The 21,040-nt window shown below is 40.8% G+C and overlaps 2 protein-coding genes across 4 annotated transcripts; one reads left to right on the top strand and one right to left on the bottom strand.

The window, feature by feature from the left end:
- Window positions 1-705: 705 nt before the first annotated feature.
- trim69 (tripartite motif containing 69) lies at window positions 706-5,282 on the top strand. Its single transcript, XM_031278016.2, has 6 exons — window positions 706-1,673; window positions 1,994-2,089; window positions 2,368-2,601; window positions 3,293-3,315; window positions 3,399-3,514; window positions 3,672-5,282. Exons 1-6 carry the CDS (start codon window positions 1,044-1,046, stop codon window positions 4,214-4,216), a joined length of 1,644 nt encoding a protein of 547 aa, XP_031133876.1. The 5' UTR covers window positions 706-1,043; the 3' UTR covers window positions 4,217-5,282.
- Window positions 5,283-5,664: 382 nt separating this feature from the next.
- Window positions 5,665-20,455, bottom strand: LOC116035078 (bone morphogenetic protein 1-like). 3 transcript variants are annotated; one of them, XM_031278015.2, is made up of 20 exons: window positions 20,287-20,455; window positions 15,424-15,534; window positions 15,178-15,318; window positions 14,929-15,046; window positions 13,921-14,099; window positions 13,710-13,815; window positions 12,540-12,664; window positions 12,263-12,378; window positions 11,952-12,054; window positions 11,722-11,838; window positions 11,383-11,528; window positions 10,625-10,820; window positions 10,419-10,544; window positions 9,263-9,426; window positions 8,914-9,094; window positions 8,108-8,233; window positions 7,525-7,652; window positions 7,207-7,420; window positions 6,753-7,003; window positions 5,665-6,662 (listed from the first exon to the last, which is right to left on the bottom strand). In XM_031278015.2, exons 2-20 carry the CDS (start codon window positions 15,488-15,490, stop codon window positions 6,528-6,530), a joined length of 2,739 nt encoding a protein of 912 aa, XP_031133875.1. In that variant the 5' UTR covers window positions 15,491-15,534; window positions 20,287-20,455; the 3' UTR covers window positions 5,665-6,527. The 3 variants fall into 3 exon arrangements, with proteins under 3 accessions (XP_031133875.1, XP_031133873.1, XP_031133874.1); XM_031278013.2 differs by lacking the exon at window positions 20,287-20,455 and adding an exon at window positions 19,654-19,959; XM_031278014.2 differs by lacking the exon at window positions 20,287-20,455 and adding an exon at window positions 19,654-19,959 and having other exon boundaries at window positions 9,263-9,423.
- Between the last annotated feature and the right edge of the window lie 585 nt (window positions 20,456-21,040).

The following is a 21,040-nucleotide window of genomic DNA, read 5'->3' as shown; positions in this document are numbered from 1 at the left end:
CAAGAGACTCAAAACGTTTAAATACACTCCACACACCAGATAAGATGTTAAATGTCCTATATTTGTGTATCTTCCTCTCTCACACACACACTCATATGCATTTTTTAATTTACATTTTCTGACCTTTGAATATGTTCCAGTGTATAATCACATAATCTGTTTTGACTTTAGTGTGATTAGCCTGCCTGATGTAGCACACTGTAATATTTAAACTGTTCACATACTGATATGTGCCAGGGTTCTTTTGCTTTGTAGCAAGTCACATAAAAACACTTGATAAGTCTGTTGTGAAGAAACTCTAGTTTACTGGACAGATGTTCCAGCCCTCAGGGCCCAGGCTGTAAATATCTGTTACGATAACTGGATGGGGGAAAAAAGAAACTCCCAGTATTTGTATTTGCCCATGGTGAAGCTTTCTGCTTGCAGGACGTTTTTCTTTCTCGATGTAAATCTCTTAATGATCTTGTTTTCCCTTCAGCAACAATGATTACTTACTTGGCAGAGAGCATTGCCATAAAAATAAGCAGGACATTTGTTACTGCTCACAGACTTCTTGTTGGTCTCTCTCAGTCTCAAACACACTTTGGCACACACACACACGCACACACACACACACACACACACACACACACACACACACACACACACACACACACACACACACACACACACACACACACAGGATTTACATTTTTCTGTAGTTACTCGCCAGCAGATTAAGAGTTTGGTGAAGCAGGATTTCCTGCACTTACTGGCTAGACTTCACTAAAGAAAAATGGCAAGGATAGAATATCCATGGTCCGCCTCGGTTTCCTGAATAAGATGTGACGTCAGTCTGGAGGGAGAAGGGGGGCCCTATGAGATCCCCTTACTATCTGCTGAGGATGTAAAAGGCTGTGGCTGCTTCAGCACCACCCACTTCATTTCCCCACAATCAACAGGAAGACTGGAGGCCAAAAAAAGCAGCCACACTCTGCAGGAGAGGAAGGACGTGGAGGTCCAGCTGTACACTCAGAACAAAAGAAAACAATCAAGGAAAAGGAATGAGTAAAAATCAGAAAGAAGTGAAAAAAATCCAGACAGTTTATCTGCAGAACTTGGAAAAACTAAACCAGGGGATAAAGCCAGACAAGAAAAGTTGGAAACCAAAGGAAGAAGACTTTGCTGCAGCGATGGAAAAGCTGCGACAGCCTCCCATAGCTGGAAAAGTAACCAAAAGCTCAGCACACAGAATCAGCAGAGATCTTACCTGCTCCATCTGCTTGGATCTTTTCAAGCAGCCGGTGTCCTTGCCCTGTGATCACACCTTTTGCCAGGGGTGCATCGAGGGCTACTGGACCGGCCCCCGGGGGCCCATTCAGGGAGGCACAGGCTCCTGCCCTCAGTGCAGGAAGGTGTACCCCGGGCAAAGCTACAGACCCAACCGCATTGTTGCCAACATAGTAGAGAGCTACTGTCAGGGTCTAGAGGAGAGCGGGACTGGACCTCGCCTGGCAGATGTTGGAGTGACAGAGAGGGTTCCTGCTCCGGTCCCACGCTGCAGCAGACACAGAGAGGAGCTGAAGCTTTACTGTGAGGAGGACCAGGAGCTGGTGTGTCTGGTGTGTGGCCTCTCCCAGGAGCACAGGAATCATACCATGGTGTGTGTACAGGAGGCTGAACAGAAGTACAGGGTGAGTTCTTTGTTTTATGAAGTTTGAATGATTTCTGTTTATTTTCAAAATGTCTACACATTAGGATGCATCTCAGTACTTAGTGCATAGCACAGTACATATGGTAATTGCAATGATGGAAACGTTCTTTTACTACATCCTATATCTGAATTGTAAATTACATCACTGCAGGTGATAATCTATTTTTCATGTATACATTTATGATCTGTATCTATGTATTGTTTTTGCGCCAAAACAACTAGTAAACGCAGATGTGACATTGTATCAGAAATGTGAAGCAGGCCGCAGTATGCAATGATGTTGTGTCTCTGTCCTGTCAGGCGTCTCTGAACAGCTCCATGGATTCCCTTAAAGTTGAGCTCAACACGGCGCTGCAGTGCGACAGAGAAGCTGAGGACGAGGTTAAAAAGCTCAAGGTGAGAGGAAACGCTTCCAAAACACACATACTCTACATAATGGACACACTGCAAATACTACTGGACTATGGATGTCCACTTTGACTTATTCAATGTCTTACAATCAGACTTTACCAGAAAGGAATGGATATATCTGCAAATATGTGACAATGTCTCTTATTTTGATTGTTACAGTACAAAAGAGCAAAGCATAGCATGGATTTAATGTTTGCATCTTTGTGAAAACACTGTAAGTGATTTCTCCCAGTGACAATGTCCATCATCTCCCACCTACTTAGGAGCACACCGCTGACCTGAAGCAACGCATTGAAGCCCAGTTCAGCGACCTGCACCAGTTCCTGTACCAGGAGGAGAAGCTGCTGCAGGTGAAGCTGAAGACGGAGGAGCGCAGAGAGCTGATCCGACTGGACGAGCACAAGGCCCTGCTGTGTGTGGAGATCTCTCGTCTGCAGAGAGCCGTCCACGAGATAGAGGACAAACTGAAAGAGCAGGACGCCTTCACTCTGCTTCGGGTAATTTCAGCACATATCAACTTCATACACAATAAATACAGTCCATCTGGAAGTTATTAACAGCACGATGAGTCAGCTTTGTGGATGATTAAGGCAATATATGCTGAGCTGTTGATTTCAAACTTCAAATTTCATTTGTTTCTAGAATTATTTATATCCCAGTGAAACAAGACAAAGTGGAGATGTAAAATGTGGGCTGAAAGTTAGTTTTATACATCATTCTGTCATGTATTTCCGTGCCAAAACAGGCACCAACATCAACATTCAAGACTTAACTGAGCAGGGTGTGACCATTTTGGCTATCCTGTTTAAGTTTGTGGACTATTCTTAAAGGCCATAAACATGTTGAGCATGTCAGTTTGCATTCATTTTAAGAGTACCGTTTTACATATACTGGTAAAAATGTTAACACTGTTGCTACTTTTCTAATAACAAAAGACTTGAGCAGTGAGTGGAGACAGGATGTAAGCCAGTGATCTCACTCGTTGATCTGGAGGATAAGTAGTTTAGCTCAGGCACAAGGCCACGGCTGCGGGACTTTCCCCCGGCCACAGGGAGATCCCACAGGGTGGGATAGTGTGAGCTCAGACATTGATGTCATGTGGAAAAAGATTTCTCGTCTTTCAGATACAACAAAACTAATCACCCGTCTGTCTCTCTTAACCTTGTTTATTCCTGTGTCTCGTTTCAGAGCATCAAAGTCCTGCTCCAGAGGTGAGTGTGGGAAACAATTTATCCAGGATGGGCCTTGCTTTTATTCTCTCTCTTTACTGTTCTGACATTACTTTTGTTGGCAGGCCTTCACTGAAGTTTGAGAAACCCCCTTTTACACCGCCCAGTCTGTGCGAGGGTCGGTTTGCGGGGCCCCTGCAGTACAGAGTGTGGAAATCGATGAAAGGAAGCATTTATCCAGGTACTTTAAGTGACACTTTGGTCCTAGCCTACTTTGAAAATGTAAACGGCAAGTACGGAAATTACACAGAAACCAACACTGATCATCTGAGCACCAACATGTGTCGTCAAAGAATCTTTCAATTTATTTTGTAATTTTATACTTTTCCTGTTTTTAGTTCCAGCAGCCATCACATTTAACTCCAGCACAGCCAACCCTTGGCTCAGCCTGACCTCCTCCCTTACCTGTGTTCGCTACCAGACCTTTAACCACACCGTGCAGGACAACCCCTCCAGGTTCAACGCTGCCCTGTCACTGCTCGGAAGCCAGGGCTTCACCCATGGGCGCCACTACTGGGAGATTGAAGTCTACAGCAGCACAGTCTGGACTGTGGGGGTGGCCCGAGAGTCAGTGCCTAGAAAGGGAGTCATCAAAGCCCTACCAGCCAACGGCTTCTGGACTCTGTCCCTTTCTTATGGGATACAGTACATGGCTGGCACTTCACCCCCAACAGTCCTGTCCCTGGAGGAGCCACTGGCCAGGATCGGAGTGTACCTGGATTACAAGAGGGGCCTGGTGTCCTTTTACAACGCAGAGTGCATGATACACCTCTACACCTTCAGAGAGACCTTCACTGAGACACTGTACCCTTACTTCAACTTGGGCTTTCTGGATAAAGTGCATGAAAATGAGCCTCTCAAAGTTTTCTTACCAAAGATTTAGAAACCTATGAGAAAAATACAACTGAAAGGGGAACACAAGAGTAAAAGGTTACCAAACAAACATGTAAAAATGTACTTTGTACTGTACAGAATTAGAGTGGCAGATTTCTAATTGAAAATGTACATAAGATATTAGAATTACTGTATTTGTCCAATAGTAACAGATGTATCTTAAAGGGGCCCTGTGGAGTTGTCAAACAAACACAAGTAAACATACAGCATTGCTTACCAAAACACATTGTGTGTATCCTTGAGGTCCAACACACCAACAAGTGCTTTTCCTTCCTCATAAAAAAATTGCAAATTCCAGCATTGTTCACATCCATACTTGCTAGCTTGCAGTCTTCTTCTTATGTTATTTGCTGGCACATTGCAGCATATCTTGGTGTGTTACCGCCACCCGTTGATCAGTGGAACAGTGTGCCACCATTGGTAGGATTGTGTGCATCCCAAAACAGGGACACACTCATTGAAAAACAGCTCTATAGCGCTACTAGAGGACTAAATCTCCACAGGGAACCTTTAAATAACACTTTTGTAACACATTGTTCAGTTTGTTTGTTGACTGGATCTACTGCCACGCATTTCATTTCAGAGAAGCTGTGCTTCAGTGATGAATGTGAAACTGTCTATTTACCTGACCGTTGTGGTGCACTCATATTTTAATGATTCAATAATTTTTCTTGTGCATGATAAACCAATACATTCAATAAAATATACTATTACTCTATACTGTGGGTTTATTGACATGTTAAAACAAATATACATTATGTTTTAGTTGATTATGTGGTGTCACACTTATGATGTATTCGGTGCACTCAGGGACCCTGGAAGATGATTAGAACGATAGCAGAACGATAATAAGACATGTAAAAGCAACTTGAATTGTAATAGTCTTTTTCATGTGAACAAATGGTTTTCATTTTGGATCTCCACGTTGTTGTGCTTGGTGTCTTCACTGTACCAACTGTTTACCCTGGCTGACCCAAGAGCTGATGTAAATAAGGGGCACCCAATATCACACCGAATTATATGGGTAACATTTTAATAAAAAGCATTTCTTGAAACTTTTTTCCAAAGTGCTTATTCCAACATAAAAATAAATAGAACATCCTTGTAATTTGATTACATACGGTAGATGCTGAAGCACTATGTGTCATTGTTTAAGAGTTACTGTCCTCATCATGAGATCATGAGCACAGAAAGGAAACAACTCCCTCAGGAGCAATCCTTTCACCTTCATGAGAGGCTGTATGTGCTGCCTTTCTCCCTTTGTTCTTTCTTTGACCACAGTCATGTTGTGTGTGTGTCTGTGTGTGTGTGTGTGTGTGTGTGTGTGTGTGTGTGTGTGTGTGTGTGTGTGTGTGTGTGTGTGTGTGTCCTGTAAGTGAATTTCCTCCTTTAATACCAGGCTGAAAAGCAGTGTTTCACTTTCCTCTCTGGTTCCAAGTTGCTCTTCTGACCACACCCTACAAGATGTGGGTTCTGTTGCACCTGTAACCACACCCATCGGTGATGTCACAGTGTACCGACAACCTTATGAGTACACTTTTACATCACTGGAGCGAGTTAAGAAATAAAATCAGTGAGGGTAAAGCAAAATCTAAATATTTAGCTGTTTAAGGTCAGTATAGAAAATGTTTACTGATGAGCAGATGTAAAGGGAAAATATTGGATGAATTGAAGAATGTGGCGCTAATTTCATCCATTGTCATGCTGTACTGCTGTTTGTTGCAAGAGAATAAAAAGCACAGGCTCAATATACTCACTCAAAATATGCTGTGAGAGAATGTTAATGTACTGGATGTGAACTCAAAAACTTCACCCAAGTAAAAAACTGAACTTTCAACATATTAGATTTTTTTTTGTCCTCCATACTAATTATTATTGTCATGTGCCAGTGATATAATACAACAAAGTGCATTCCATTCATTAGAAGTGAACTTTCATCCCCAGAAAAAGTGACACAGTTGATATTATGATTAAAAACACTATTTCATAATATATACATTTTATATCTCAACACAGTTATATGACGTAATCAGCTCATTACAGGCGGTGTCACTGAATATACTCGAAATAATCAATGCAAATTAGTCCCCGCCTTTCATCCTATATAGCTATATAATGAGGAAGAGTAAAGATGCAATTTGTCTGCATGGCTTCACTCTGTCTAACAGATGTGAATGTAAAGTATGCAGGTTGGTGTTTGTGGTATCAATCCATGCATTCACTCCTCGCCTGGAGATGGGTGTGTCTGACCAAATGTTAGGGGTGAAGTCTCCATTTAGGCTTGGGGTAGTTTCAGAGAGTCACTTGCTTGCGTGCAACGTGTCCTGGAACTTTGTGCTTGTGTAGCGTACATGAAAGCCTTTTTTATTGATGCTGTCATCTGAGTGAAACTTTAAAACTATGGCGTCCCCGGCTGAGTAGACTTCCTCTGGGGCCTGAGGGAAAGGAAGAAGACAAAGAGAGATGCTTTTTGAAGAATAATTTAAATAGTGATTACTACACACGACTGATATTTTTAGCCTTACCCCAGATCCACAATACCGTCCCAGCCTCGGAGACTTGATGTCAGCGCCGTCATACAGCTCCACATAATCATACCCGCAGTCTGTCTCCTCCTCGATCTCAAACACTTGGAAGATGATCTCCACTCCGTAACCCTTCTCAGCAGAGACCACCCACAGACAGTCGGAGCCACCGGGGTAGTTGTTATCTCCAAACTGGGCATGAGAGTAGAGATCTTTTGTCTTGACCTCGGCTTTCAGGCTTCCTCCACATTCTGGGAATTCACAACCACAAAATTAGAGGGTCAAAAAGAGGAACTCGTAAAAGAGAGGAAAGAATGCAGCTTTTTAAACACAGCAGAAAACAAAGCCATAGTTAAAATGTCACATTTTTGGTAATCTATTCTTTCTCCAAAGTGCCATTTTACTCATTTTCCAGGCTTTTTGGTGGCAGAAAAGTTATGGTTGATTTGCCCACCTGCTCTGTATGAAGCCTCAAAGCCTCTCTTCTGCACTGAGTTGTCAGAGAAAAAACGCAGGAACATTTTGTTGCCACTAGAGACGACTGGAGAAGGTTTTTTGGTGCCACAGAAGCGTCCAAGAATCGGGGCACGGGTGTCACGCCCGTCGTAGATCTCCAGATGGTCGTAAGCGCACTCCAGATGAGACTCCATGTCGATCTCATTGAAAACCTGCGAGACGTTTAAAAAAAGCTATGAATTACCTTGATAAGTTGTTTTTCAAGTCTTTAATTTGACAAAAAGTTTAAATAAAAAAAAAACATCCATTGGCATACAATTTTGATACGATGGCCTGGGGTTGTAGACAGAGACCAGGTGCAGGCCTTCTTGCTGGGATACTTATCAGGCCAGTTGGGGCTGCTTATTGTGCCTGACACAGTGTTGACAGCATGATCACAGCCCGCTGAAAAACAATTCAGAATAAAACAATGAAAGCTGCATCACTGAGTGGTCACATCATTTCCTCCTCTTCAACACAAGTGTCCTCTGGGGTATTTTACTTTTAATAGGCATAATGAGTAGCTACAAGTAGTGCCAATAAACAATCCACACTTAGATAATCCATGTACTGTATATAAAAATAAGATATATCAAACAAAGTAAGAAAGTTGAACGCCCCAGATTATGTCCTTTCGTGACTTTAAATGGTCCCAGCAGGTGTAAGCTGATTTTCACGAGGTCAGGGCGGGGTGATAAACTCAAAGGACTGGAATTTGAGTGAAATTACCCTTTAAATCAAACATATCCAGGTCACCCTTGAAAAAAAGATTCTTAATCTCAATGGGTTTCTCCTGGTCAAATAAAGGTTATATATATATATATGTATATATGAGGGGAGAGCAGAAACACCTTCAGTACCTTCCTTGCAGTCATGCTTATTATCATGCAGCATGAAGCCGCTGCGGCACTGACAGCTGTAGCTCCCGAAGGTGTTCACACATTCATGCTGGCAGCCACCATTTTCTTTGGAGCATTCGTCTATATCTGTTGAGATGTTTAAAGAATTGTAATGCAAAATTCCTTTGCACAACATGTGAATCTGTCACAACAGGCAGCAGAAAACTTGCAGAACATATCAAGTTAACATTTTAGGCCCAGATCTGCTGCTGAGTGCAGACACAAAGGCTTTCTGTGTTACTCAAGGAAGAAAAATCTGCAGTATGAAACAACCCTGGGTCATCTTTCAGCAAAACATCTCTTGGGTGAGAGCCTTATGTTAGTAAAAAAAACAAAAAAATCAGTTCTTCCTGCCCACAGAACAGAATATTTATTCAAGCTGATGTGGCATTAAGCACTCTCCATATTTTTATAAGTTTGTTGAATAGTATTTTGCAATGAAATATTCTTTACAATACTAATTAAAAAGAATTACAAACACTAGACTTGGACCGAAATAAGAATAAATGTAAATAATGAAAAATGTGATTCTCAATGTGCAATTAAGCGATTTATTTGACTTAAACACAAACCATGCCACTAAATTATAAGTTGTGCAAAATTAGATCAAACAACACTGCCTCCACTCTTGTGTCAGAAACTGAAGACAGCTGCTTGCATTGTTATCAGAGTAGAGTGATGGTTTTGACCTTCTTACTGTACCGAGTCTTGGACATTACATAATACTTCCTCAGTATTTCCGGAATACTTCACTCTTCATGACTTACCAGAGAAGAAATGAGCTTTGAAGCCCTTCTTGGAGACAGTGTTGTCAGACTTGAACTCGATCCTCATGTTGTTTTGTTGGGAGGTGATGACCTCGGGTTTCTCCACTCCACAGAACTTCCCATGAAGCTCTGAGTCTGAAGTCAACCCACTGCGCACCTCCACATAATCATATTTACACACCTGATGGTAAACACTGGACAATTTTACTTACGGCAATTTGCCTGGGAAATTATGAATGATTTTAGCAGGTTATCTGATGTGTCTGTATCTGTATGTATCTGAAAATGTCTGCAGAAAGACTATGATATATTACCAATTAACAGAAAAACATCACTTTCATTAACTTACATCATTCCCTTCGGTCTCGAACACATCGAACACCAGAGTGATGCGATACTGAATGGGTGCCACCAGCTGCCACACACAGTTCTTGTTGGGTGGGTATTCTTTGGGCCACCCGGGGGTGGTGAGGGAGCCATTAAGCTTGGTGATGAACCCACCACAGGCAGCTGCTGGTGGGAGAAAACACAGTGGTAGAAGTGTGAGAGAAACACTTGCATAACATAAATTACATATCACCCATTTGTATGAATTTGTAAATTCTTCAAACTATTATTTAATAATTTATCTGCAGAAAAAAAATCTCTCAATTTACATTTTCTGTTACTTACAAATACATTTCAAGAAATAAAGTTATGACCAAGTATAATCAATGTAACAGGACATTGTGGTACTGGAATAAATCATAGTTATTAAAGGTTAAAGAATCATTTTTTTCTTCTTCTATAAAAATCAAGAAATTCACCAAATTGTACTGAAGGGAAATGTAATTCCTATTTGTACTGTTTAGATAAATAAAATCAGTGCTGTAATGTACCGTCAAGGTACTGCCCTCTTGTGGTAGAAGAGAGACTCTCAGGGAGTCATGTCTCAACTGTGCAAAAGAGATGAGACCTCTTTTTAACAATGCCCTGTGTTCATTATAAAAACTTAAATAAATAACAAACATATTTTTGATCTTGTTGTCTAAGTCGATAGTTCCCAGCTGCTGTCTTCAGGCCTGTTTGAGGTTATTTTGTTGTTGTAGAAACTCAATTCAACAAATTCGACAACTACAACTGTATGTAGATCGCTTAGCTTCATGACTGGAAACAGGGGCAAACAGGTTCTGAAAGGCAGATCTAATTACGTTTGGACAGAGCCAGGCTAGCTGTTTACCCCTATCTCCAGTCTTTAAACTAAGCTAAGCTAACCTGTTGCAGGCTGTAGTCTTATATTTAACAGAAAGATATTAGAGGGGTATTGATCCTTTAAATGTACTCTCCTCCAGAAAGTGAATAAGTGTATTTCCCTAAATGGCAAACTTTCACTTGAAGTAATCAAAAGGGTGCATTGGATATATGTTGCAGTGAGAGGAGGGTGCTACACTTGAAGAAGAGTGCGTACTAGAGTTGAACTAGTAGCTTGCAGGCTTTTAGTGTGTGGAGTGGTGCTCTACACTCACTCTCACAGTTACGTCTGTCAGCTGCCAGCTCATATCCGGGGTCACAAGCACATCTGTAGCTGCCCAACGTGTTCAGACATTGCTGCTCACAGTGACCGTTGTCAGGTCTGGAGCACTCATCCATCTCTGCCAAATGAAATATTTGACAAAATTAAACCAAATGTTCTTTTATCGTTGTCAGTTTGTGACTGAAATTACTTACTGACCTTTGAAAAAGTTGGCCGCAAACCCAGCTTTGTTGACTGAGCCATCCGACACAAACTTCAGCCAGAGCTGGTTGGAGCTACTTTTGATGTCGTCAGGTTTGTCGTAGCCGCAGAAACGACCAAGCAGCGGGCTGCTCTCTGAGCTGCCATCCCTCACCTCCACATAGTCGTAGGCACAGCTGTCATGTCTCTCAATCTGCAGTAGAAGCAAGGACAGAGAAGTGTGCAAAGAGACATTACAGCAGATTATGGTGCTTCTTGCCTTTCAATGACCTGGCAATCGACACAAAAGTAAGAATTACCAAAAATAAAGTTCCAAGCTACCTGAGGGAACATGTGGTTTGTGAAGCATTCTCTCTGTTTGACCATTTATTTTGGAGATATTTCCTTTAGTATGTAACTTTTTATGTTAATGAATGTCTGTTTCATTCAAGCCATTGAGTTGATACAAAGCTAATTAAGATTACCAGCTCCACAAAACTCTCTCTGTATTTCTCAGTATGGCTATGTTTAGAAAAGAGTGTCGTCCGGCGACTTTCGACATGCAGAAAATCGAGCGAAGATAATTACCTCTTTTGAAGAGTCCATCACATTTTTTTAATTCTCCGTGTCCTCATTGGTTACAAGTAACTCCGTGGAGGAGGGGTGGGGGTGGTGCACGATCACTGAAGGCTTGTATCATGTGGATGCGCTGACAGAAACTACTCACTACACAGCTTTAATTAACATGTAGACAATCAAAATAAAAGTTATTTTACCTCAAATGACTGAAAGGAGAGGCCAACATCGAAACCCTCTGCCACTGTGATTTGCCATACACACACTTTGTTGGACTGGTAGTCATCAGGATAATTGGGGGACTGGATCTGGCCGCTGTCCCGCTTCACTTCTCCCCCACAAATGGCTGCACAGGAGGTGAGAAGTGATTTGTTTCATTCAGAGATTGGCTTTCTGTATTTCTACCTTTAGTTGCCTACATTATACAATTCAAAGGAAATGGAAAATCTGGAAAAACCTACTGTAAATGCTAATGGTTCACATGAGAATGTAGCATATAAAAAGAGCGTATTAAAATCCACATATTTTCAATGTTTTACCTTCATAGACTGCTGAAAAGCCTTTGCCCAACCAGCTACTGCTGCTTCTGAATTCAATCCACAGTCGACTGTCGGTCGAGATGATTGGATCTGGAAGCATGTCTCCACAAAAACGGCCTGCCAAAGTGCATGAAAAAACAATACTTCACGGTGCTTAGACACTGCATCAAGTTAATGACATGATACTCAGCGGAGAGAGAGGGAGTCTATTGTATATCAAAGTTAAAGACCTTTCAGAGGAGCTTTTCTCCAAAACCCGTCTCGGACTTCCACATGGTCGTACCAACACAAGTGACTCCTGAAGAGGTCCATGGAAGTAAAATTCAACACAATCTATGAGACAGGAGACACGGACAGACATGGAGGGCAGATTGTTACAAGAAAAATTTGGTATGAAGATTTAAAGAAGCAGTCTAGATTTAGTGGCATTTAACAATGAGGTTGCAGACTCTAAGACTTCTTTAAGTCAGTAACTTGCTCAATCTGGTGAAGTGTCTAGCCCTTATTGAATTGATGCTTCCACTTATTAACCATCACTCACCTTCTCTCCAGGAGTGACAGAAATCATCCAGACACAGTGAGCGTACGCTGAGTAGCCGTTCGGAAAACCAGGAGAAGAGAAGTTTCCTGCACTGTCCTGCAGGCTGTCCCCACACCCTTTAACAACAACACACCATAACATACATGGTTATATTATAATAGATCGGAGAAATAACATTAAAGTCTCAGAATGAAGAACAGTGCACATTCAGTCATGATGTGTAATATCTAATTGGCTTTGAAAATGAAAGTCTAAAATTATTATTATCGCAGCTTACTTGCACACTGGTAGAGTTTTCGGGCTTGTGCAATGTCCCCTTTGCTCAGCCTGGTCCTCTGTCCAATAGGTGGCCTGACTCCATTGACGTCATAACGGGGCAAGATCGTGTCTAAGAAGATGCCCCTGTTTTAGACGAATCACAAAAGTGAGCTGTTCACTTTGTTTTTCAAAGGTTCACGCAGAGAGACAGATTTCTTTTTTTTTTCTTTTTTAAGATCCGACTCCTGTTCAACACCTTGATACTTTATTGATTCTGATAATCTCTTATGATAATCTCTTACTAGATTTGGAGCGCACCCTTGCACAGTTCCCATGGTGATGCACCCATGAATGACAGGCATGTGCAAACAGAGCACTCTGAATGGGGCCTTTCGACTGTGCCAGCCGGCTCAGTGGAGCCCGCTCCTGAATGCCAGAGAAAACGGCCACTCCAGCCCAAATTGTTCAACAAAGCCTAAACTGCCAGGCCTTTATTTAGCTTGGCTCGCCTCCATGACCCAGACCAGCAAAGCGGCGATGGAGGTAAAAAACCAAAGCACAGAGAAAAGCAACGGGGCAACAACATGCACAAGACAGAAATGAAAAGGAGACTAGTGTGAAACCATTTCTGTGACAATAAAGGATCATATCCCCTGAGGTTTCCTATGGAGCTTGTTTAGCAGAGCTGAATGAAAGGACAAACACCAGGTCAGTGTAGTAGATCAGCTGATAATGCAGCATGGTATTAGAGGGCAGTTAGGGAGGTCAAATGACCATAAACCCTGTATTAAATATTGTGCAACTACAATAACAAGTCAGAACTCTTATCAGGGAAATATGTAGTCAATTCAAACTCTAAACGCCAGAAATGCAACAGAGTTTAATCACTGATTGTCACAAGTAAGGTACAGTAGTGGTGATGATTGCCTGGTTAAGGAGCAGGCTGGTGCACTGTATGTTGCCAGTTAAAATATACAGGCAGGGTGGACAGAGTGAATCACCAGATGCTCAACAGTTAGGCTCTTGAGCCAATAATTGCCCTTGTGGAGCTGTTTAATGGCCTGTTAATGTGAACAACGGTGGAGCTGAAAACAAAGTACACTTAGGAAATGAAAGTGATCCTTGCATTCGCTTTAACACAAAACTAACTTTAGGAAAAAAAAAACATAAGAAGGATCACAATGCCAACCTGGAAAATGTATTCCTTGCATAATGCATGATGCTGCCGAAGTCATATACCTCCCCAAGTGAGTCGACCTCGCCTGGCTCCATCTTCAGGAAGTTATACTCCTGTCCTATTCATTTACAGATAATCAGTGGACTGAATGCAAGGAGAAACATCTGGAGGGTCAGTGAGCACACACATTTTCACACTTTTCTTTTCAACACAGTAACAGTACCTGGTTGGATGTTGTCTCTGATGATGCTTACATGCTCGTCACGGTCTGGACGTGTGTGTTCGTGCCAGAAACCGATCACGTGGCCGAGTTCATGCACCACAATGCCAAACTTATCACAGTTCTTTCCTATAGAGATGGCCTGAGGGCCGCCACCTCTCCTCCCCACGTAGGAGCAACACCTGCAGGGGGGCGACACTGTTTAGCTCCACATCCTGGAGCACTGACAGAACTAACACTGATTCTTTGCTGCATGTGACTATTAAAGGACCATACAACCATGTGTTTGCAAGTTCAAACACCTACATTTTGTAGAATGCAGGTTTAACAGTTTTAGGTTCTTTGATGTAATTTTTCTACAGCCCCTGGCAGCCATTGCCTTCCATTTATTTCCGGATACTTCGATAGTTAATTAGCCGACTCTTGTCTGTAATTTGTCACATAAAAACATAATGTTTGCATGAACATGTTAGGAAACAGTTGCTTTTTACACATCTAGCAGACACGGAGCAACATTAGCATTCGTTTGGAGATGTGTTTCCGGCCACCTGACGAATCACTCTTCTTTTAGCTCTGCTTTGCTCACCAACTCCTGAGGGAAATATTGGGCTATTTAGCTGCTAAATGTTCCACTATGTTCACCAGCTAATTGCCAACTTTGTCTCTTGTTGGGTGCTGGGCAGGTAGTGTATATTGTTTTTTTCTTTAGAGCTTTTTTCGATAAAAACAGTTGCCTGCTGTGGTTAAAAATAACGGTGATGAGAACAGTGCGAGTGAACTAAACAGAAAAAAAAGTTTTGGGCCAGAAAACCAAAACAATGAGCTGAAGGAAGATAAAACACTGTGACTTTCACATCACATAAAATGAAATCAATAAACGCCTTGCACAGTAGAAACAAAATCAATCAAAATTTCTGTGATGTGAGTGAAGACACTGGCCTACAGGCTGAGGCATTAAATGAAACAAACCAAATAAATGATTTAAAAATGGTTAATGAGCACCCAACTCACCCACAAGGTCGGTAGGTGAAAACGATGTAGCTTTCTTCAGTCGTCCTCTCAGTGAATGTTACGCAAGTGTGTTTCTCCCAGTGACGCATCGCCTGTCGGAAAATGGCTCTCTGACTGCCTGATGGGAATTAGAGTTTGACAGCTTCAGAATGTCAAACCCGCACAAGGCAATGGACACATGCTGGCTGTATACAGCAGACTACTATAGAGATGTGAGAATATATGAATCATTTTTCATTCAGAACTCACCAGTGAAGTTCCCACTGATCACATACGGGATGATGCCATCCGGCCACACTCGCTCAGGTCTGGAGGTGGCTGCTCTCCTTCGACGATGGAGACTCTTTCTGTCTGCAGCTCTCTTACTCCTCCTGACGCTGGAACTGTTAACTGTAAAACATCTGCATTGATCATAATCCCTTTATTTGAACTCACTTATTTATTATTTGAGTCAGAATTATTCATAGATTAGTAAATGTAATCCTGCTTTGATACCTGAGTCTGTGTGGTTGGTCTGGGAAGTGTGCTGTGCTCCATCACTGCTGTGGGCTTCTTTGAACATGCGGAGGTCATCTTCATCAAGAGCGATATCTCCCAAAAAGGCAGCTGGGGCAAACCGAAGAACACACAGATAAACAATACATGAAGATGAAATAATGTTATAAATAAAACAATAAATTTACATGTTCATAAAAAGCTACAGCCAGCAGTAATTGCCACATTACCTTGTTTGTTTTATTCGTACAATACCCAAAGTGTAAAAACACACTGTGGTTTTATGGAGGGTTATGTGCAGAACTAAAACAAATGTGATATAAAAATGTGAATTAGTGAGCTTTAGGCAATTTGTTTAAACCTTTGGACAGAGCCAGGCATTTCCAGTCTTTCTATGGTTAGCTAAGCTAAGCTAACCATATGCTGGCTGTGGCTTCAAGTTTAATAGTATCAATCTTCGCACCCAACTCTTGGCAAAAAAGCAAGTCACTCAAAGCTCACTAGCTCACACTCACTACATGCAGTATGGTGTTTGAGCAGTGGGTTCAATGATTTGCTCCGCACAGACAGAACCAGTTTTAACTGATTTTTAAACTTTATCTCTGAATTTTAGTAGTTTTCTTTTCCTGCAAACAGCAGCCCAAACTCACTGCATGCTTTATTGTGTCTTTAGTGCATATCTCTGTCCTGAAAAGAATGGGACCCCATGTGTCTGTTTGATCAGTAAACACACCTCCTGAGCACAGAAACTAAAACATATTAGAGAACTGTCCAACTACTGCGTCATTTTAAAGAATGAAGATGTGAACTGAATACTTTACAGGATTGTGATCACACTGTGCTGGACTTAGACACTCAAATGGCAAAGAACCTTTAAGAAACCATTAAGAGCCATTATAGGAGCTTCATATGAACGGCCTATGACGTCTGCATAGTTGTTTTTTCCCCAAATTTACACAACTCTGTTGAAGTGCCCTGGTCAGGGATATGTTTCCATATTCATGCTCAGCAACTCATTAACCCAGGAGTAAAGTCCTATACATCAGAGCAAAGACCTTCACATGCCTGATATGGTGAAGTAGTGCAGCTTTTAACAGCCTTACCATACAGACTAAACATATTTCTCTCAGTGGCAAAAAATGATGAGAGGAAACTCATTGTCTTTTTCAAATGAATCACATGTGACCAACCATCTGAATCGTGATTATCCTCTGAACACTGGGTCACTGTATGTTTGTTTTGTGTGTGTGTTTAGCAGCATGGAGATCCCACACATTATTCTTGTGTTTTGTACGAGGCCCAGAAGTGTTCTTGATCACATTTAACAGCATAGTAATGTCAGCCTCAGGCTTCATCTTTTAACATACTGTAATATGCCAAGTATGGATTGCCATGTAGACAGAATGATCGCAATCATGATCTGATTTTGCCCTTTGACACCAAACAGAGACTTTTAAAATAGGGGTTAAGGTGATCTTCATTGGTATCATTTACCACTGATTGAGTGTGTTTCTTTTCTAAACTAAAATGGAAAGATATTAAGTACATTTACTCTAGTATTGTACAGTTAGTTTATCTAATATAGACAAAACACATCTACGTCTACTTGTTAGATTAAACCACAAACAATTAGCTTCCCCTCAACCAGTTAGAACCATAGACCATAGAAAAAGAGGTAACAACATTAAAATGCTGCTTACACTTGAAACACAAACTTACACATATTTGAAATCAATATTTTTCAGTAATAACAGGCCAATACGTCATGACATGACAAATGTAAGCAAAACTACACATTAAATAACCAAACTGTCATACAGCACATCAGACACAAATCTTTACAAATCAAAAACTTCAATAGCTAATTTTGGCATGTTTGTAATTAAAATTTGCTCAGAATCATTAACTCAATGATAACAAAATATGTTGGTATTCTTACAATGTGAGTCCACAAAACTATATACAACTCTGAAAGGGGTCATTCTGCATAATGAGTGCTTTTTATTTGTAATACTATAAGCGACTTTTACTAATAATACTCACTTTTATTTAAATTACATTTTGAATGCAGGACTTTTACTTGTAATTGATTGTTATTATTGTTTAACTTGTAATTGATGTTGATGTTACATAGCAGCATAGCATAGAACCTGGAAGATAAAAGCGGTGAAAGTGCTGAAGACTCAACATGTGCTGGAAAAGATGGTTCATTTCAGTCAATTCAACCTCAGCAGCTGAAGATTGGGAGACAAAGAAGAGCAATCATAAGAAATCAAACATGCCAAAAGCTGGAATGATTGTCTTGGACAGAAAATTGGACTAAAGTCGGATTGTTGGCTCCAACAAAACGTGTTGAAGGGAGTGGGAAAACCTTTAACTTGTGATTGAAATACAAAGTCAAACCACAACACACAAGACATTAGAATCTCAATAGCTAATTCTGAAGCCCAAATTAGGATTTTCTTGCTCCGGTAACTGACAAAGACGACACAGAGAGGTAAATCTAAATCCAGGCTTCAAAACGTCACACACACATTCTGACCATGTTTTCTGTTCCCTCTATGGGATTAACATTTTGTTTCCATTATTATGACCTCCTGTATAGATCTCATGTTTTACTAGTCGAGCAGAACAGCTCACTAGTGTCGTTCCCATTAAATACCTAATTTAGCCATGTGATGTAACAACTTTTGAAAGTCCAAATGAAAAGACAGAGCAGGCCCTGTGTCTGCCTTTGAAGTGAATTCACTCATGCAAAGGGTGACTGTAAATGACTGTCACCCCTGCAGTGTGCACCCCATGCCCTGAAGCCAGAGGGATTTCACCAGCGTCCAGCCGAGGACTGCGCTGGCACGGCCTCAATGACCTCTAGTCTCCAGGCAACTGCCTCGCGGAAGAAGAGTGGTGTGTTTTGAAAGTTTCAGAAGTCACAAGTGAAAAGGGACCCCAACCAGCTGGAGGCCCTCTAATAACCAAAGTAATTGTTTGGCGTGTTCCATTATGGAAAAGTTGTATATTCTTTAACACGAGAGAAGGCAAACAGATTTACTAAATGAAAGACACTCTGGCAGCTTCATGCCAATTAGTTTAGTTTTGACATTTAATTCATGATGCACAATTGAAATGTCAGCAGTGTCCTGTATAATATCTGCATATAATATCAATAAGCTATGTTTTATTGGATGTTTCTTTTTAACTCTAGATTATTTTTATTTATTTAAAAAAATTTTTTTTTATTTTACATAAACATGTGAGACTTGCTTCAAACCTATGATCCCTTAAACTTAAAACCAGCAGTGGAATGTCACTTAATACATTTACTCAAGTACTGCACCGATGTACAACTTTACTTGTACTTCATTTGAGAACATCCATTCTAAGCTACTTCTACTCCACTACATTTCAGAGATAAATACTCCACTACATTTATTTGGCAGCTGTAGTTATTACAGCAATTTAAAAATCTATATTTTGCTCATAAAATACGATGCTTTGTTGTAGATGAAACTACCATATAGTTAAAATGATCTCAACTAAAACAATAAGAGTGCACCTACATGCATTAGTAATAACTATCTAATAATATAATACAGCATCATAAAAGGGGCCATACTGTCACCTAATATGTATGTACTTTTATTTTTGATACTTGAGTACAATTAGCTGCTTATACTTTTGTACTTTTACACAAGTAAAACCATAAATACAAGACATTTACTGGTAATGGAGTATTTTCATAGTGTTGTACTTCTTCCATCACTACCTATACTCGAACAGTACTCGAGAGTTGTCAAGTGATTTGTCTCAACCATGATAGCAATACACTTGTTTTACTTTAAACCGAGATTAAACAGATTCCCACAGAGCAAGTATAGTGGTACAAACATCTTCAAATAAAGTAACACATGAAGAAATTACAAGTTTGACTGTGAAAGTATTAGTTCTTCATCTTATGCAGGTTAACACTCAATTAACTGTCAATTAACTAACAATAGGATGAAAATATGGAGGTTATCTTTTGCAATTTTTTTTTTGCCTACATGTAATGCTAAATTGCTAACTGTCTTCACATCTACATCATTAAGAGCTACATTTAACTTTATAAATGTCGTAGGTCACAGTGATTATGACCTTTATTGGGCTATGGATTTTGGCAAAACACACATAGCTATATACACACAAAAAGAAATGCAAACGATCTTTTCGTAGAAACCATAAAATGCACTGTACCGGCTTTACAGGGATCCTTGTAGTCTATGGCATCACCGAGGTAGGTAAACTCCCAATCAGCCGCCAGAGAAACGCGCAGACCGCACAGCAGCAACAGGAGTGTTGGAGCGACTTCCATTACTTATGATCAAATATCTACAAGGTGTAAAGTTGGTAATTGTAGGAAGAGAAAAGAGCGCAAAAAGGTTGCTCGATAGCGGCGGTGTGATTTTAGAAACACAGCGTTGTTTTCTCACGTCTCCATTGTGCTGCAGTGATTCGCTGCCATGCAGGACCGAGAGCAGAGCGCGCACAGTTCACAGCAAAACACACACATCCGTGCATCTGAAGCCAGAGGGGTACTTCACCTGCAGGCAGATGGGTCATTCCATTTACATAATGTGGATATAAGTGTTGTACCTCATTTAATGTTTCTTTCTTTCTGTTTAAATTTTTTTTTAGTTCTTCTGGTGGCCCATAGAGAGAATCATTTTGGAGCAAAATTAGCTTTAATGTCTCTTTCTTGAGACTCTTTCAAATATATGCTCAATAGGTGTTGAATCTTGACCGGATACACCACCTGCAGGTTCTTTGCTTCTGCTCTCTGAAGAACAGAACTAAATAACAATTTAAGAGAGGAAAGGATCCACTTACTGAGTGTGATGAGACCTCCTCAGTGCATCCACCCCTGTGAATGTCACATGTAAACCATAAAAGCAAACTGCTGCATTTAGTTTGCCCACTTAAATTTAGCAGTGTCAACTTTAAAAAAAGATAAATCCTGTTTTCTGCTTTTCATCAGAACCACTTTACTGATGCACAGTGCCATGCAGCAATGGCAAGAGAAGATTCCGTCTCCTCTATGAACTGTTTTATGTTGGCACAGAAAGAAAGGACTACTGCCATGATTTTTTTTTATCTGGTTGAAAGGCCCAACTACTGTCACTTCAGTTTAGTTTGGTGTCAGAGTATCTCTCTATCTCGCTCTGCAGCAGCTAATGTTGCTTTAAATGAATAGTTTGATATCTTTGGATATACACTTATTTGTTTTCTTGCTGTGAGTTAGATGAAAAAAATGATACCACTCTCATATCCTTTATTTAAATATGAAGCTATCACCATACAAACTGGAAACAGCTAGACTGGCTCTCTCCAATGGTAACTAAATCTGCCTACCAGCACCAGTCTTGTCAGTATTGTCTAAAAAGTGTCAATGGAGGGCATATGATCGGAAGCGGAAGGCTGTTCAAAAGCTTTGGAGCTGCCATCACAAAGGCCCGGTGTCCTTTACCCATTAGCATCGATCTAAAACAGTTAAAAGCAATTGTTCTGAAGATCTAAGAGGCCTGGAGTTGGAATAGGGGCAGAGAAGCTCTGAAATGTACAGAGGCACCAGCCCATGTATGGA

This window comes from Sander lucioperca, chromosome 1 (assembly GCF_008315115.2).
Source record: "Sander lucioperca isolate FBNREF2018 chromosome 1, SLUC_FBN_1.2, whole genome shotgun sequence".
NCBI lineage: Eukaryota > Metazoa > Chordata > Actinopteri > Perciformes > Percidae > Sander > Sander lucioperca.
This window is presented reverse-complemented; position numbering and strand designations above follow the sequence as displayed.

Bases quoted from the DNA above. Each gene is read 5' to 3' on its own strand.
- LOC116035078 (XM_031278013.2), bottom strand. From the start codon at position 19,771: ATGGAAGTCGCTCCAACACTCCTGTTGCTGCTGTGCGGTCTGCGCGTT. The intron at 14,100-14,928 runs GTGAGTTGGGTG...GCCCCCCTGCAG, and splicing joins TTCACCTACCGACCTTGTGG to GTGTTGCTCCTACGTGGGGA. The intron at 13,816-13,920 runs GTACTGTTACTG...GTAAATGAATAG, and splicing joins CAGAGACAACATCCAACCAG to GACAGGAGTATAACTTCCTG.
- trim69 (XM_031278016.2), top strand. From the start codon at position 1,044: ATGAGTAAAAATCAGAAAGAAGTGAAAAAAATCCAGACAGTTTATCTG. The intron at 1,674-1,993 runs GTGAGTTCTTTG...CTGTCCTGTCAG, and splicing joins AGGCTGAACAGAAGTACAGG to GCGTCTCTGAACAGCTCCAT. The intron at 2,602-3,292 runs GTAATTTCAGCA...GTCTCGTTTCAG, and splicing joins ACGCCTTCACTCTGCTTCGG to AGCATCAAAGTCCTGCTCCA.